A 16,751-nucleotide genomic window follows, 5' to 3' on the forward strand; every position below is an offset into this window, starting at 1 on the left:
ACCCAGTCTGATGGAGCCAATATTAACTAAGTGACTACTCAGGCTAAATGGCCCAGGAAATCACGTTTTCAACAATGGGGTAAACTTAAAAAAACCCAAAAGAAATGAAATGACTAGAAAATGAGTTTTCTCTGACTTCAATTAATAAACAAATATTCTGCCAGGGGATAAATTATCTCCTGTCCCACAAACTTTAAAAACAAGTCACAAAATCCACATTAGAATATAAGTTTTTTAATTTTTATAAATAACTTATCTGTTACAAAGATAGTTTACCCAGCTAAATCACAAAACCATCAACTCAAGATATCCAAATTACGTTTTATTAATAAAACAAGTAAAAACTGATTTATCAATCTTCACATAGAACTGCAGATGAAGCTGAAAAACAAGGCCTATTTTTAAAACAAAATGCATCAAATGTAAGGGCTTTGGGCTTATTGTCTAATTAACTAGGATTGTCATAGTTCTTCCCATATACAAGATGTAAAGCCTAGAAGTTAAGGCTTTGACATTCATATAGAATCACCTGTAATAATTTCATTTATTTAAAAAATATTCATTTGCAAACATTTACAGTGGGTGACAGTCTACATTATCTATCTCTTGCTACATTACAGCACTTCCTTTAGCCCCGTTCTAAGCATTGATATATAATTTCATAATTCTGTTTGTTTAAATGCATACTGTTATTTCTTTTTCTTGATTTCATTTAGTTATATACATTCCTGATCATCTGAATACTTATTTTCCTTATAAAAATATATCATCAAAATAAAGAGATGCTTGAGGTTGCTTCAGTGTTCAAGTCTGCTTGTTTTTCTTTTTTCCAGCTTTTCTTCAGTTGTCCTAAATATGACTAGCCTTGTTTATAAATACAGAAGATACTGCCACCAAGTCAGGTTTAGAAATGGACTGCCCCAACAGTAAAGCATATAAATTTCTCTCCAAAAAAAGGGCTGTAGGTACTGCTATTGTTGCTGGTTTTGAAACTGTACTTTCCCAACAGTAATCTCTGGTGAAAGTTCTGTGGGACACCGGCAGGTAAAGCAAGCTTAACCTTGTTGCTGTCAGTGGGTTAAAAATATCTTTTGTTTTAGGCTTCCTTGTGGAAGATAAAATACTGAATTGTGCTACCCACTGAGAAGGTCAGTATATAGTGTGACCTACAGACATAAGTCTTGTAATATTGTTTGCAGTTCACTGTGCAGCATCGTATGTCTTCACAGAACATCGGCACTTATGAGGGCAAAGTACAGAGGAAGGAGAGGAAAGTTATTTTGTGCATGGTTTCATTTCATTAATGCTTTTTTCTTTTAAGGCATTGCTTCGCTCAGGTAAGGCTTAAAAAGGGACATGATCGTGCTTAATCACTAAAAGGAAAAAAGAAAATTAGTTAACAAAAGACTATTACACTATACATATAGAAATATAAGAAAATAATAAGGAAGAAAAGAAATCACTTAAAGCAGACTCAAGAGATCTGTACAGTAGGAAAAGCTCTGGGGATATTTCACTCCATGTTTGTACAGACAATGCATGCTGCTTTCCTGTTCATCTTTAGACCCTAGATGCTGGCTTCACAGAGTGGAGACATTTTCAGGGAAGACAAAGACAAAGGCCAAGAGTACCACAGATTTGTGAACTTCTTCCCCTATCCATTGGCACTAAGCGGCAGCACACAGTTTTTAAATAGTTAAACCTTGTTCCTTTTCTTCATGTTTGTAGTGTTTCACCAAAGCTTTAAGGAAAAAAAGCTACTGTCTATTCCTTCCTCCTGTCAAAATTCAGTAGTGACATGAGGGGAAAAGGCACCGGGAACACTCAGGCATGGATATACTGAGAGTTATCCACAACGGGCTGCGGGTAACACTGTACATGGTTAGGCAGCGGGCAACCGAGTCTTTCAGCAGATCCCCTTTCATGTGATGACTTTCAACTGCCTGTGACATTAGACTGAGGTATTATTAGCTCTGTGGGCTGACGTTTGACACTAGCACGACACCATCTTGCTGCACCTTCAATTTGACAAAATCCTAAGCAGTGAAACTCTCCCCCTGATGACAGACTGGTTTCTTGAACTTCAGATGTGGTTTTAGAGAAGACACAGGGCCTCTTGGCTCAGAAATGCCTTGGCATCTCACACTGTTCACAACGGATTAAGGCTGGATGGTTCAAAAAAGTACAGGCAGTACAATTCCACTGAGCCCCCTCGTCATCTTCTGTGTCTTGAGACTTTGGGGTTTTGATGGAGGACCTTTGATCTGTAAGGAAGCAAAAGAATTATTTTAGAAGCAAAAATCACAAAGCCATAAATTACTGACAACTTGAAACAATCTTTGTACTGCCCAGCATGAAGGAGCTTGTTAACCAAATGAAGCTTCTAGCTGAAACGGATACACATGCTTGATCCTCAGCAGCCTCTATCAGGCTGGCACTTCTTAGCTGGGAAATCGCAACACAGACATGACATAATCAGCTCAGAATCACCTCAAAGGGGAAAAGAGCATCATCTCTCCCAACTTGCAGCAGGAGAAAAGGGAAATCAATTAGCAAATGGCTAAGATTCCCACAAAATCACCCAAGACCTCAAAAAGGTGTCCAACTACAATGCAATACTCGTAAGTGCATTTATTGTGTCTCATGTTCCACCGAAGTAGTATTTGTAGTTCTGTTTTCTACCAGGAATGGAAGTTTTTTTTTTTTTTTGTCTTTTTTGTTGTTGTTGTTGCTATTTCTTGGGCCGCTCCCACGGCATATGGAGGTTCCCAGGCTAGGGGTTGAATCGGAGCTGTAGCCACCGGCCTACGCCAGAGCCACAGCAACGCGGGATCCGAGCCTCACCTCGTCTGCAACCTACACCACAGCTCACGGCAACACCGGATCCTTAACCCACTGAGCAAGGGCAGGGATCGAACCCGCAACCTCATGGTTCCTAGTCGGATTCGTTAACCACTGCGCCACGACGGGAACTCCAGGAATGGAAGTTTTTATTAAATGTTCTCTATCTGCTAAAAATCTAAGCTTGAACACCAGTAAGATATAAAGATGAACTAATTTCTAAAATCTTTTTACTATTTAACTAAATATCAGCGATAAACACTGGAGAAGTTAATCAGTGTAAAATTTTACCATACTCTATTTCTCATTTTATTTTAAAATTGTATTTATTATGGAACGGTAGAAAGAATACGAGGTTGAGAATTGTGAGAACTGCGCCTTTGCTACTAACTCTCTCCCTTTTTTTTGGTCTTTTTAGGGCCGCGTGGCATATGGAGGTCCCCTCAAAGTGGAGCTCTAGCCACTGGCCTATACCACAGCCACAGAATGTGGGATCCGAGCTGCTTCTCTGACCTATACCACAGCTCACGGCAACGCTGGATCCTTAATCCATTGAGTGAGGGCAGGGATTGAACCTGTGTCATCATGGATACTAGTCAGATTCATTTCCACTGAGCCAGGATGGGAACTCCCTACTAACTCTTGATTTCTTTGCTCTGTGATCTTAGATAAATCATGAATCCTCTAGGTATAATCTTTCTTACTTATAAAGTCACTGCAGCTTTAAATCAACTATAAGGAAAAAAATTTTTAAAAAAATGAAATAAATTAGGAAAAATAAAGCCACTGCAGCTTTAAGAGGCCAATGTTCTAGAATGTTTGAATGGTCAGAAGTATCTTAAATCTAAGAATAATTACATTCCTCAATGACTGTGTCTAAGACGAAGTTAAATTTACAAAACAACTTTTTTTGGGGGGAGGGAGGTCTCATTATAATTTATAATAGTATTCCTACAAATTATTTTGGGGAGATTTAAAGTAAATGGAGCACGCATTGTTGGACTTCTCCTGTCAAGGTATATCGTTTGTAGTTCTAAACTATGTTAAAATAATGGATATTAATTTGCAAATTCCACCTATTCCCCTGAACTAGTAACTACAAGATGCCTTTTCTGCTATTTCAACAAACTATTATATACAATACACGAAAACATAAAAATTTAAAATGATTAAGTGATGTCTGGCACTTTGCACCCCTTTAGCAGCACTTTATTTACTGATCAGTCTTAAATATTTTATTGCAAAATTCCCACTTCAGGCATTGTCAGAATTTTTAGGCATCATCACAATTTTTGGCATATGCATGAGCAACTTGAGAGTGCTGCTTATATAGTAATTTTATTTAAACTGAATAATTTAAAACAAATACCTAAGGTTTAAGAAAAAATATTTGAAAAATAAGGATCTGACAGCACAAGTTGGTACTAGTATCAGCTACACCACATTAAAATAAATGCAGTTTTAAAAGTTTGACTTATACCATCTAAAATTGTTTCACACCCCATACTTGGGAAACATTTTACAGAATAATTGTTTTAATCTGGGGATAATTCATTCTACTTACTAGAATTTTGACCTCACTCACGATAGAAAACTTTCCTATCTGGCACATTTTTAGTAAAATTTTGTCCACCCTTTTTGTTTAACTACAAAACAAAGATTTTTAGGGAGGCCATTCAAATTCAATCTATATTAACACTTCAATCTATTGAGGCGGGAACTCCAGGACCTAAACTTTTTTTAACGTGAAAATCTCCAATGGTTTTCTTACCTCTGGACAATCTCCTATAGTACTTAGAATTATGACTCTCTTTATTAGAGGTATTTGGAAACTAAGTAACCACCGGAATTAAAAAAAAGAGGAAGTCAGATTGCAAAGGAGGACTTGTGATTTCCACACCTCATTTTAGCAGTTAAAAACCCTGCACTGTAAAGCAGAACTGATTTTAAGAACTAAGGAAAATTCTTAAGTGAAACTAGTAACTCCCTTTTTTTAGCTTTAAGGCAAACATGACTGATTCTTTAATTTCTCCAAAAATTGCCAGCACACAAGCTTCTATCTTTTGTGAAAAGTTTTTAAAGTAATGGACCTTTTCTTTCTTTCTATCATGGAAAATTTCAAACACATATGGACGTAGGGAGAATAGTAAAATAAACCCTCACTCAACAACTGTTGAGACCAAAATCTTCTATATTCCACCTCCCTCCTTCTCTCAACAGGTAAGTACTCCATGGTGAAACAAAACAGGGCCTTTTTATATGAAAAATTTTAGTTTTTGAAAGAGTAAAAAGATTACATGAAGGCAACTCATTCAGAGTTTAAAAACTCACTTTGCTTACTTTAAGAAGCTAGGCTACTACTCATTTCTTTATTCCTTTGTTCGATTAACACCTACATAGCATCCAATGTCTGAACATTTTCTCACTCACATACTGTGCCAAATACCCTAATCTCACTTTTGTTCCTCTGTAATAACAGTTCAGCTATGTTTAAAACATTTAAATAAAAACATGAAAATACAGTGATGCTTAATTAAATTACACTTGAACAAAAACAAGGGAGTGGGGAGAACAGGATACTGAATGAGAATGTGAAAAATTCTTGTAAAAAACCAAAGAACTAGTAACATACTTGTTATTTCTTGTTTCCTTTTCTCTGTATTTTTTAATGCCTGGAAGAAAAACCTACACAAATGTTTTGACATTTCTCAGTTTGGTGTATGTAGTCTGCAAATATCGATGATATAAAAATGACAGTAGGTAATTTTCAAAAACCATCCGGTTGGAATTCAGAATATTTGATTATACAGAATTATGTATAAACTAAATAAAACAGGATACTCATGAAAAATAAACTTCCCTAAGACATCTTCCTTCCCATTTGTCTAAAATTTCAAACAATGTGTTTTTGTACCTGGTGATTTTTTTCCCCAAGACCTGAATTTTGGGAGTATATAATGAATCCTAAGGACACATGTATTACTTTTAAAGAGCTAAGTACATGACATTTTTGCACCCTCCCCAATTTCCAGCATGTAAGTGAAAATAAATATCTTCCTAATGAATCTACCCAAGGAAGCTAACATTTGAACCCTTCTAGAGTGAAAGGTTGCTCTAAAAATAAAATTTTCTAAAATCTTGCTTTTGAAAATGCAACAGTTTTCACACTTACTGGATACACTAACCTTTGGGTTTTGGTGGCACAGGACCTACAAATCCAATATTGTCATAAAAGTTATGAATAGCGCTGGGATTAAAATGTGGTCCTGAAATATATAAAAAGTAAGTATATTAATGTTTATAGCTCAAAAATATTTAATTAAAAAAAAACCAAATATTTTAACATCAGGGTATAAGTAGAAGAAATGCTTTTCATTTATTTTGCACCTCTAATCTCAAATTACATGTAAGAATTTCACAACAGCTGAGGTACTCTGTCACAGTACCCGTGACAGAGGTCAACTGGGGAGGTCAAATTAATGCTGTAAGACGGTAGCAGAATTAGACTAGACCCTTGTTCCCGATGACAAGTTCACATAAAACTTAACAATTTCTTTTTTTTTTTTGGTTCTGCCTGTGGCATACAGAGGTTCCTAGGCCCAGGATTGGTACCACAACAGTGACCCAAGCCACAGCAGCGGCAATGCCAGATCCTTAACCCAACCCACTAGGCCACCAGGGAACTGCCAAAATTTAACAATTTAAAATATAATTTTAAGTGGTGAAACATGGTCTTAAGCAACTAAATACCTTGGCCTCAAGTAAGTATAAAAACCTTGCACTAATGTAATATAACGTTTCAGATTTTAAACAAAAGGAACAAGTTCAAGAGCTAGAAGTTTGTAGACCAGCACTTTCTTTTTCTCTCCAAATGTAAATTATGGCATTTTCTATGAATGTTTCAATATAAACAGCTTACTTACGAAAAGAAAATAAAACAAATCATCTTTCAGTTTAATGGATTTGGGCACATACTCAAAAATGTGATTAAGGACTTCTTATTTTTTGGCTTCCTTCCGTTTCCTGTTTTTTTCCATTTTATATGTTTCTATTATTTCTCAAACTTAAGAATCAGGTTTCAGTTATAAAATTTCCTTTTAGTTGTTTATGAAACTGAATTGTAAATATACTTTACTCTATAATAAGCAGTTACTGCTTGTCAATAATGGCTCAAGCATAATACACTATCACTGTCCCAAAATACATATAAGCCATATTTTAATTTTTTTCTCTAATGAATTAAGATAGTGCCATTAGGGTGGGGGTGCCTTTTTAATTATGTTCTTAGAAGGGTAATTCTTGAAAGGTAAAAGGAAAAAGGTATATGAATACATACATTTTAACCTTGATAAATAATGTAACGGATTATATTAACACATACATAACAGCAATACTGTATTTTGGCAATACAGCCAGACATATACTAATTGTTGTCTTTCCATAACATAAGACCAAAGGGTAACTATAGGATATAAAATTTATCAGCTTAATCCTCAGCCAAATATGTAACTTTTGGGGGGAGGGTAAAAGAAAATAAAAATCCAAGAGTTATTTAACACTATCTGGCTCCAAAGTCAAATCTGAAACAGTAAGATTACAATTGTTAAGTCTGTTTTCAGCTACAGGAAATGAGATGGTAAATTAATACAATGAATTTCAGTTAAGAATGCACTGAACTTTACCTCGGGCTTGAAAAAGATCAATTTCTTTGGTTAAGCAGTCAATGTCAATCTGGAGTTGTCTATTACAACTTCTCAACTGCTGCATTTCTTCGAGCTGAAAAATAATTCCATGTGAGAAGGATTTACATTGAATTCTTGTGTTATTAGTTAGAAAGAGTGGAGTTTTGCAGGGAGGAGATAAGGACATAAAACCAAGTATGAATTAAGAGCATTTCTAAAAAACTAGATCAAGATTTTACACTTATGACAGATTGCCTATTCTCATGTTCAAGCATAGCAGTCACAACAGTTATAGAAAGACTTACTGAAGGTATTTGGGATATGGAATTTGATCTTTTCAGACGCCTTCGAGTTAAATTATTTTCCATTTCATTGACCTCAGATTTTAGTTTATCCAGCTTTTTCTTTTGAATCTCAAGTTCTCTTTGAAGTCGTTCCATTCTGGCCTTCTGATGTACCAAAAGAGCTGCAATATATATTAGTAAACATCAAGACCCACCCAGTTTGTAGTCAATTAACCTTAAAACAGCCTTGGGAAAACAAAACAAATGACTATTGCTGTGACAAACAACAGGCTGCCAAGAATCCCAAATATAACAGTAAAACAAAATATTTTGAGTTTAAACATTTAAAATTTGAAAAATTTTAACTTAAAGGCAGCTTGTGGCAATACCAGATCCTTAACCCACTGAGTGAGGCCAGGGATCGAATCTGTATCCTCAAGGATACTAGTTGGGTTCTTAAGCCGCTGAGTCACAATGGGAACTCCCTACTTTCCTAAGATTTTCAAAGAAAGAAAATAAGCAATCAATATTGTCATATGAATGATGAACTGCTTGGGAAAACTTATTAACTGGTACATGTTCTTTCATCTCTGGATAATGTGAGGCTCACTTTTTAGAATACTGGATGGTAATAAAGATAATTGAATGCACTTCTATTAAAAGTCAGCTTGGGATGATTCTACCAAGAGAAAACAGGTAGATCTGGAATACCTTCTAAAAGTGAAAAGCAGTAATTAAAAGTCAAGTAGATTAAACAGATTAGATTAATGCTAAATAGTCAAACTCAAATTTCCATGAACCTAAAAAATAAGGAAAAAGCTGCATACATTCAGACCAGTCAATCCAGTAGTATTCTAGAATCAGAATTGGGGTACCGATGCAGGGAGTCAAGTTTGGCTCAAGTACTTCAAAATTAATGATCGACAGTAGATAATTTTTCCCAAGAAAAATCTGACACTAATAAAATCCATAGGTATTTCCCCCTGTAAGTCTCCTTTCTTACTTATTGGAAGAAAAGAATATTAGGGCATAGTGTTTCAAGTCTTAAAAACTATCACTGATTCTTTTCTTTTCTTGTCTTTTTTTTTCCTAGGGCCGCACTTGCGGCATATGGAGGTTCCCAGGCTAGGAGTCTAATCGGAGCTGTAGCTGAAGGCCTATGCCAGAGCCACAGGAGCATGGGGATCTGAGCTGTGTCTGTGACCTACACACCACAGCTCACGGCGACGCCAGGTCTTTAACCCACTGAGCGAGGCCAGGGATCAAACCTGAAACCTCATGGTTCCTAATTGGATTCGTGTTAACCACTGAGCCATGACGGGAACTCCTGATGCCGATAAACTAATATCTCGGTATCCTCTCTCCCATTTTAATACATATTTTATGAATATGGGAAAGTGTTTTTGGAGGTACACATGTTCCTGGTAGAAAACTCAGTGTGTCTTTGCACATCCCTATCCGCCCAAGCTTGTTTTGTAAGGCTTTTATTACTTTGATTTTATTTGAAGTGCAGATTTTTATCACTCTAGTTCCAAAATATAAGAATTCTGGAATTCCTGTTGTGGCTCAGTGGGTTAAGAACATGACACAGTGTCCATGAGGACGTGGGTTCAATCCCTGGCCTCCCTCAGCAGGTTAAAGATCCAGTATTGCCGCAAGCTGCTGTGTTAAGTTGGCAGCTGCAGCTCTGTTTCAAGTCCCAGTTTGGGAACTTCCATATGTCACAGGTGTGGCCATAAAAACAAATTAAAAAAACATGATAGGAATAATTCCAAATATATCAGTAATCACAATTAACTGCAATCTAATTAAATGTATTTGTTTACATATAAAAAATCAACAGCTATATGCCATTTAAAAAAAACACAAAACATAATTCACAAATCCATTCTTTTGATATACTGAGAAACTACAATGTGTTAGACATTGCTCTACAGACGTAGAAGAGTCAGGGGTGGTGATGGGGTGGCCCAAGAACAAAGCTGTAAACAAGAGGCCAGCAAACTATGGGCCGGGGGCCCATCTGGCCATTGCCTGTTTTGTTAATAAAGTTTTACTGGAATATAGCTATGTTTACTTGTTTACCAACTGTCTATGTCTGCTTTTGTTCAACAGAAACCACGCGGCTTGTAAAATTCTACATAATTTACTATGTGGCCCTTTATCAGTTCATGTGGAGACTCTGAATAAATAGAGACTCATTACAGCACAGAAAGGACTAAATTCAAAATAAAAGGACTAAAGTAAAGTAGTATTTTTGCACTGTAGGCAGCACTCTAAGAAACACAAAGTAAGAGCAGCCGCTTGCTGAAGATATTTGAAGACTGATGCACTAAATGCAGTAACAAAGCCCACACCCAGCTCTGCTCCTGTCTATACTGACTCAGCCCTTCACACTAATATCCAGAAAAGAAGCATTCTCATTTCAGGTATAAATATCTCAATCTCTCTGTTTTATTCATTTTTATTTATTTATTTATTTACACACATTATTAGGCATTCAGTAAAAAATTGAGAGACAACACAGAAAAGTGAGAGAAAAATTCAACTATCTTCAAGAGAGAAAGCAATCAATAGAACCATACGCCAAGATGACCCAGATGCAGGAAGTACCCAGCACGGAACTGTAACTATGACTAACCTGTCGAAGGATGTGGGTAAAAATGTGGACAACATGTAGGAACTGATGAATAATTTGAGAAGAGAGATGGAAATTATTAAAAAATCAAATGCCAGAAATAAAATATGGCATTAGAGATAAAGAATTCCCTCAACAGGCTTACCAGCACGATGGATACAGAACAATCAGTGAACCTGAAGACAAAGATCACCCAAATTAAACACATACAAAAAGGGAAAAAGAAAAAAGCATCTGAGAGGCGAGCAACGACATCAACTTATGATATACATGTAACTGGTGAGAAAGAACAGAAAAACAAGGTAGAAGAAATACTTGAGGAGACAATGGCTAAATATTTTCCAAAATTTATGAAAGACAATAAATCATGGATTCAAGAAGCCCAGAGATCTCCAAGTAAAAACAAAATAAAACCTATACACATCACAGTCAAACTGCTGAAAAGCAATGATACAGAGAAAGTCTTGAGGGCAGCTAGAAATATCTTATTTTTAATTTTAATTTTTTGCTTTTTAGGGCTGCACTTGCCCCAAAAAGTTCCCAGGCTAGGGATCAAATCGGAGCTACAGCTGCCATCCTACACCACAGCTCAGGGTAATGCCAGATCCCTAACCCACCGAGCAAAGCCAGGGATCGAACCTACTTCTTCATGGATACTAGTCGGATTCGTTTCTGCTGCGCCATGATGGGAACTCCTAGAGATATTTTAAAATTGATATATTGGGCAAATAAAAATGAAATAAAGCCAGTGTAGTAACACTTATTTGGGGAAAAAAGTTGAGAGTTATACAGAAGGCCAATATTAGCAGGAGATAAAAATCCGATTCAGAAAAGATTTAGGAGAGATGGAGTAACAGTTGCTGAAGGTACCATTATGGGGATGTTTTAAAGTTTAAGAGTAAATACTTTGGAATGTTTCTGAAATAGAAAAAAATATTACATTTCTGGGAATTCACAAAGAAAGGAGTTTCTGCAATGGTTGAAACTGTGGCTTGCCTTTGGGAATAAAGGCAAGATATCTTCTATGACAGATTGAAACCGTAAAGTAAAATATTGTGAATCCCCTGTCTTAGCACTTATTTAAAGAGTTCCTGTTGTGGCTCAGTGGAAAGGAATCTGACTAGTATCCATGAGGATGCAGGATCGATCCCTGGCCTCAATCACTGGGCTAAGGATCCTGCACTGCCGTGAGCTGTGGTGTAGGTTGCCGACGCAGCTGGGATCTGGGGTTGCTGTGGCTGTGGTGTAGGCCAGTGGCTACAGCTCCAATAAGGCCCTGAGCTGGGAACCTCCATATGCTGTGGGTACAGCCCTAAAAAGACAGGGAAAAAAAAAAAAAGAGCTTATTTAAGAGATATTTCTTTCCAGTGAAAACAGGATCTTGAAGCAGAGTTATGACCGTATTAGAAAGGACACACGTAATCGGTAGACTATTCCGGATCTCTTAATTATGTCTGTTAATTACAAACAAGCTAAAAAATGCTCTGAATATAGTAGAAGAGAGATGTCATCTCAATTTCTCTAGTAAGTACCTGGATTTTTATGTGTCTAGTTTATTTTTCAATTGAGGTTTGGGATTTTTAGATAGGAATCTGAGAAAGATGAATTACAAGGGAGTGTCAACATGAATTTCCAAAAATCACTATGAAAATTCAGCTAAACTTTTTCTCCAGTTGTGGTTTTATTTGCAATTTTAACCTTCACTGTTCAAAACAACATAACAATACATATCCATTAAGAAACCTTATTAGACTCATAATAACAAATAATTAGTGTTTATTTACAGACATTTTTGCTCTGATAAATCTCCACTAAAAGAGTTGGGGAGAAAGAAATATGACAATTATGCTTCAAGGGTCCAAAAGAAGAGAACAGCTTGGAAAGAGTCAGAAAAGCTGCAGCTGGGGTAAGGCTTGAAAATTTCACCTCTGTCATGGGAAATGACTGTTAACAGAAAGTTTTCAAGAAATCCCTTAGACTGGCTTTTTTGAGTTTTCTTTCTTTGTTTTGGCATAGAAATAAAATATTATAAACAAAATAATAACCACACATACAGACGAATTAGGTTCATTCACAATTTGGGAATATGTACTTAGTCTATTTGTTATAGGCTACCAGTGGGCAAGGTAAAGGAAAAATTCTACTCCTGTCATTTATTTACATACAGACATATATGGACTTTAATAGCCAAATATGAAGAATCAATTATATTAGACAGGATTTCTATTTAAAGATGACTGAGCGCTGTATTAATATAATCTTTTGTCTCCTGAAACCCCATGCAAATGACAGAGGAATAAAACTGACAGAACTCAACAACAAGAAACAACAGGAAACGGTAATTTGTGGACAAGAGATTTCAAAAAGTTTCTGGAAGAACGAAAGCAGATGAAATGGCACAGACTAATGACAGAGGGTGGAGAAAGCTACAGTCTCATAGAGGGTACTGCAAAGAGGCAGCTAACCTGCCCCGTAGAAACTTACAGAGAGACTCCAGATATTGGAGAATGCAGGTTACAACAGGAGGCAGAAGTGAGGAGTGGGCCAGAAGAGGGGCCTAATTGGACATCTGTTCCTGAAATAATCAACCTCGCCTCATCCTGCAGAAGGCAGGTAGGAGTATGCTTATTCTTAAGGCTCCCCCAACCACACACTTCTCAAGCTGGTCCCGTATACAAAGAATGCCAGGTGGTTGATGAATGTTTTCCTTGTTTATTCATCACAAAGCAGTCCACCAAGAGCCAATTTCATTTTCTTACACATGGCTTTTAGTTAGCCTTCATCATCCTTCACTCTTAAACATGAAGCAATAGCCAAGCATCACCACACATTTGAGGAACATCTGACATGTGAAAGATCTAGGTAAAAAAAAGAGAAAGACCAGGCATTCCCGTTGTGGCTCAGCGGTAATGAACCTATCTAGTATCCATGAGGATGTGGTTTCAATCCCTGGCCTTGCTCAGTGGGTTAGGGATCCGGCGTTGCCGTGAGCTGTGGTGTAGGTCATGGACTCGGCTTGGATCTGGTGTTGCTGTGGCTGTGGTGGAGGCTGGCAGCTGTAGCTCTAATTTGACCCCTAGCCTGGGAACTTTCATATGCCTCACCTGTGGCCCTAAAAAGCAAAAAAAAAAAAAGCAAAAAAGAGAAAGACCAAATCCAGATTAAGTGGATATAACTGAGAGAAGTTGAGTTTTCTCAACATCATTAAGAGATTTCAGACAACAAGCATCCATAAAACAAAAGTCTACTATGAAAAAGGAATCAGAGAACTAGCTCTTAGAAATTGAAAGCATCACTGCTGAAATGAAAATTTCATACATGGGTTGAAAAACATTTAAGGAAATCTCCTGAACTACAGAATAGAAAGACAATAGAATTAGACAATGAGAAACAAATAGAAAATTGGTCCAGGATGTTAGACAGCTATAAAGCTCTAGAAAGAGACAATGAGAAACTGAGAATCAGAAGATTTCCAAGTCTGATGGGAAAGCCTTTAAACTGAAGGGGTCCAGTGAATGTAGAACAAGGGTGATTAAAACAAAGAAAGAACCACACCAGACACATCACTATGCTCTCTATATAGTAGTTACATATGGAATATATATATACACACAAATATACACACCTTGATAAAACTAAAATAATACCCAATTATGTACTAGTAGTTAAAACATGGTAAGGTATAGGTAAAGACTGTGTGACTGTGCTGCAGCTTAATTTGTGATATTTGCATTGTCAGGATATGTCATGATATTTTAGTTATTCAGCCAAAACCATACTAATTAAATTTTTGCTATTCTAGAATCCAAAATAATTTGAATAGTAATGAAGCTAATTTTTGTACTAGTTCAAAGGGCATTAAGTAAATACACACCATGAATGACGTGTGAAAGAAGGCCACAAAGTTAAGGGAACAGACTACTTCAAGAGCTTACATATTATTAGTTTGTATTGTAAATCGTAATCACACCAAAGGGGAATTTTTTTGTTAGATGAGTTCATTTCATTATTCACTTTGAAAAATTTGGGATTTTAGATTTTTCATCAAGAACATTTCTCAAAATTAAACTGCAATCTTCCTGCAGATAAACATTTTTGTATCACCATGTATCTAGTTCCAACCCTGAAAACTGTAGGCATTCCTTGATCAATACCTATTAAATATAAAATAATAACAATAATTTGACTTAATGGATGGTAAAATGAAATAGAAGTGTTCAAGAAATATTGATAAAGCAGAAAATTGAGATTTATTTTAAAGTTTCCTTGAATGTTATTAATACGTTTTACTTAGCAAGATTTTAATAGATTTTGAAACATGGCAAGACTTTTATGTTGATGATACTGCAGAAAGGTGGCTCTTTTATAAGCTAGTTCTGCCAAGGAAATAAGGGATCTATTTAATATTTCAATCATACAATGACTTTTTAGTTTTCCAAACTTAACTATCTACTTTGTCTTTTTATACAGACAAGCAAGGAGTAGGAATAACAGAGAAAAAATGCTTAGTATCTTTTAAATCTTCCAGTCAAAATTAAATTTTAATGGATAAAAGGCAATTTAAGCATGCAACTCCCTCTGGTGGTTGTTAAACTAACCGTCAATTAGTTACTTCAAACACATACTGGGGCTCTTAAATCACTCCTTATGGGCAAACTAGTTATTTCATAAAGCAATTACAGAAAACTCAGTTTTTACTCAACTTTTACCAGCTTCCAATAAACTACTGAGATAATTTCTCAGTTATGCATTTTTATTTGTAAATGGAAAAACACACCTGAAGCTCCAGAGTGTTAGCTTTACTAATTCTAGGCATTCTGTAAGTGTAAATGACATCTGATTTCGCCAGAAGTTTAAAAAAAAAAAGAGAGCGAGAACAATGTATGTATTTTTAAAAAATGCCTTTGCCACTGGAAAAAGCACCAGGCATTTACGGATACAAAGATCTTAGGCTTAGTTTTTTTTTTTTTTTTTTTTAAGAGAAAGATGAATTTTGCCACTGGAAACATAAGACACATTTCTAGTGTCTTTAAAATTTTTGTCTGTCAGGGCATTTTAGATGTCTAAGTCACTGTGCCTAACAAGGCACAATGTCACCCTAAAATAAATCCAGATTTTTCTAGATTGTAACTTTATTTTTTTAGGGCTGCACCTGTGGCAAATGGAAGTTCCCAGGCAAGGGGTTGAATTGGAGCTGGAGCTGCTGGCCTACACCACAGCCACAGCAACACCAGATATGAGCCTCATCTGTGTCCTATACTGCAGCTTGCATCAACGCCAGATCATCAATCCACTGAACAAGGCCAGGGATTGAACCTGCATCCCCATGGATATTAGTCAGGTTCTTAATTCACTGAGCCACAATGGGAACTCCTAGATTTTAACTATTGACAGCAGGGATATCTAGATGTTTTATATACCACTGTGTAATTACAGTCACTTATTTGGTGATTGAGTCACAAATGATTCAGAGGCGGCAATTACTCTTTAAAAATAAAGCATGCTGATGTTTTAATCAATTTCTCCACTTCTAAAGACAGTGTGAAATCAGATCCTTCAACAGTGCTGCAAATGGGCCTAAAATTTGGGCAACACATTTTCACAAGAGAACCATGAGGAATGACGCTTAACCTTTGTGACTATTTTAAATAAATTTATATACTACTATTAATAAGAGATGAATGTGGGTCCCAGCTAGACAATGATGCTGGCATTTATTTGTACATAATTAAGATTTTAGATACTGTCTAAAAGCTTCATTTTAGAGGAAAAAACTGGGGCCTAGAGACAGCAAAAGAGCCTCAAAGAAATAAAACTGGGTGAACCATAATAGGAACTGGGGATGTTTATAGTTTAGAAAGGTTTATACTTTAAAAGGAGGGGTATGGAGTTCCCGTCGTGGCGCAGTGGTTAACGAATCCGACTAGGAACCATGAGGTTGCGGGTTCGATCCCTGGCCTCGCTCAGTGGGTTAGGGATCCAGAGTTGCCATGAGCTGTGGTGTAGGTCTTAGACGTGGCTTGGATCCCGCGTTGCTGTGGCTGTGGTGTAGGATGGTGGCTACAGCTCTGATTTGACCCCTAGCCTGGGAACCTCCATATGTCGCGGGAGCGGCCCAAGAAATGGCAAGAAGACAAAAAAAAAAAAAAAAAAAGAGAGAGAGAGAGAATATACAAACAAGATTTGTTCCTTTTTCAAAATCTTGGCATGGAGAAGGGCTTTCTAAATAAGATATAAACAGAAGCCAGAAGGAAAAATGATTATTAAGTCTGAATATATAAAAGTAAAAAACAAATTATAAAACAA

At 36.4% G+C, this 16,751-nt stretch overlaps 1 protein-coding gene across 8 annotated transcripts in view; it reads right to left on the reverse strand.

The window, feature by feature from the left end:
* Positions 1–218: 218 nt before the first annotated feature.
* The window catches only part of TAB2 (TGF-beta activated kinase 1 (MAP3K7) binding protein 2), a 77,932-nt gene continuing 61,399 nt past the window's right edge, over positions 219–16,751 (reverse strand). For all 8 annotated transcript variants that reach the window (XM_085024064.1, XM_085024042.1, XM_085024056.1 and 5 more), the window contains 4 exons: positions 7,829–7,989; positions 7,524–7,617; positions 6,027–6,107; positions 219–2,264 (listed from right to left, as the gene is read on the reverse strand). In XM_085024064.1, the coding sequence (XP_084880190.1) occupies positions 2,122–2,264; positions 6,027–6,107; positions 7,524–7,617; positions 7,829–7,989 (479 nt within the window). In that variant the 3' untranslated portion in view covers positions 219–2,121. The remainder of the gene's footprint in view (positions 2,265–6,026; positions 6,108–7,523; positions 7,618–7,828; positions 7,990–16,751) is intronic.

The sequence above is a fragment of the Sus scrofa genome, chromosome 1 (genome assembly GCF_054392235.1).
Source record: "Sus scrofa isolate SSC_HxYL_T2T_F1_AM1 chromosome 1, Sscrofa_HxYL_maternal_Yorkshire_Landrace_v2.0, whole genome shotgun sequence".
Classification (NCBI taxonomy): Eukaryota; Metazoa; Chordata; class Mammalia; order Artiodactyla; family Suidae; genus Sus; species Sus scrofa.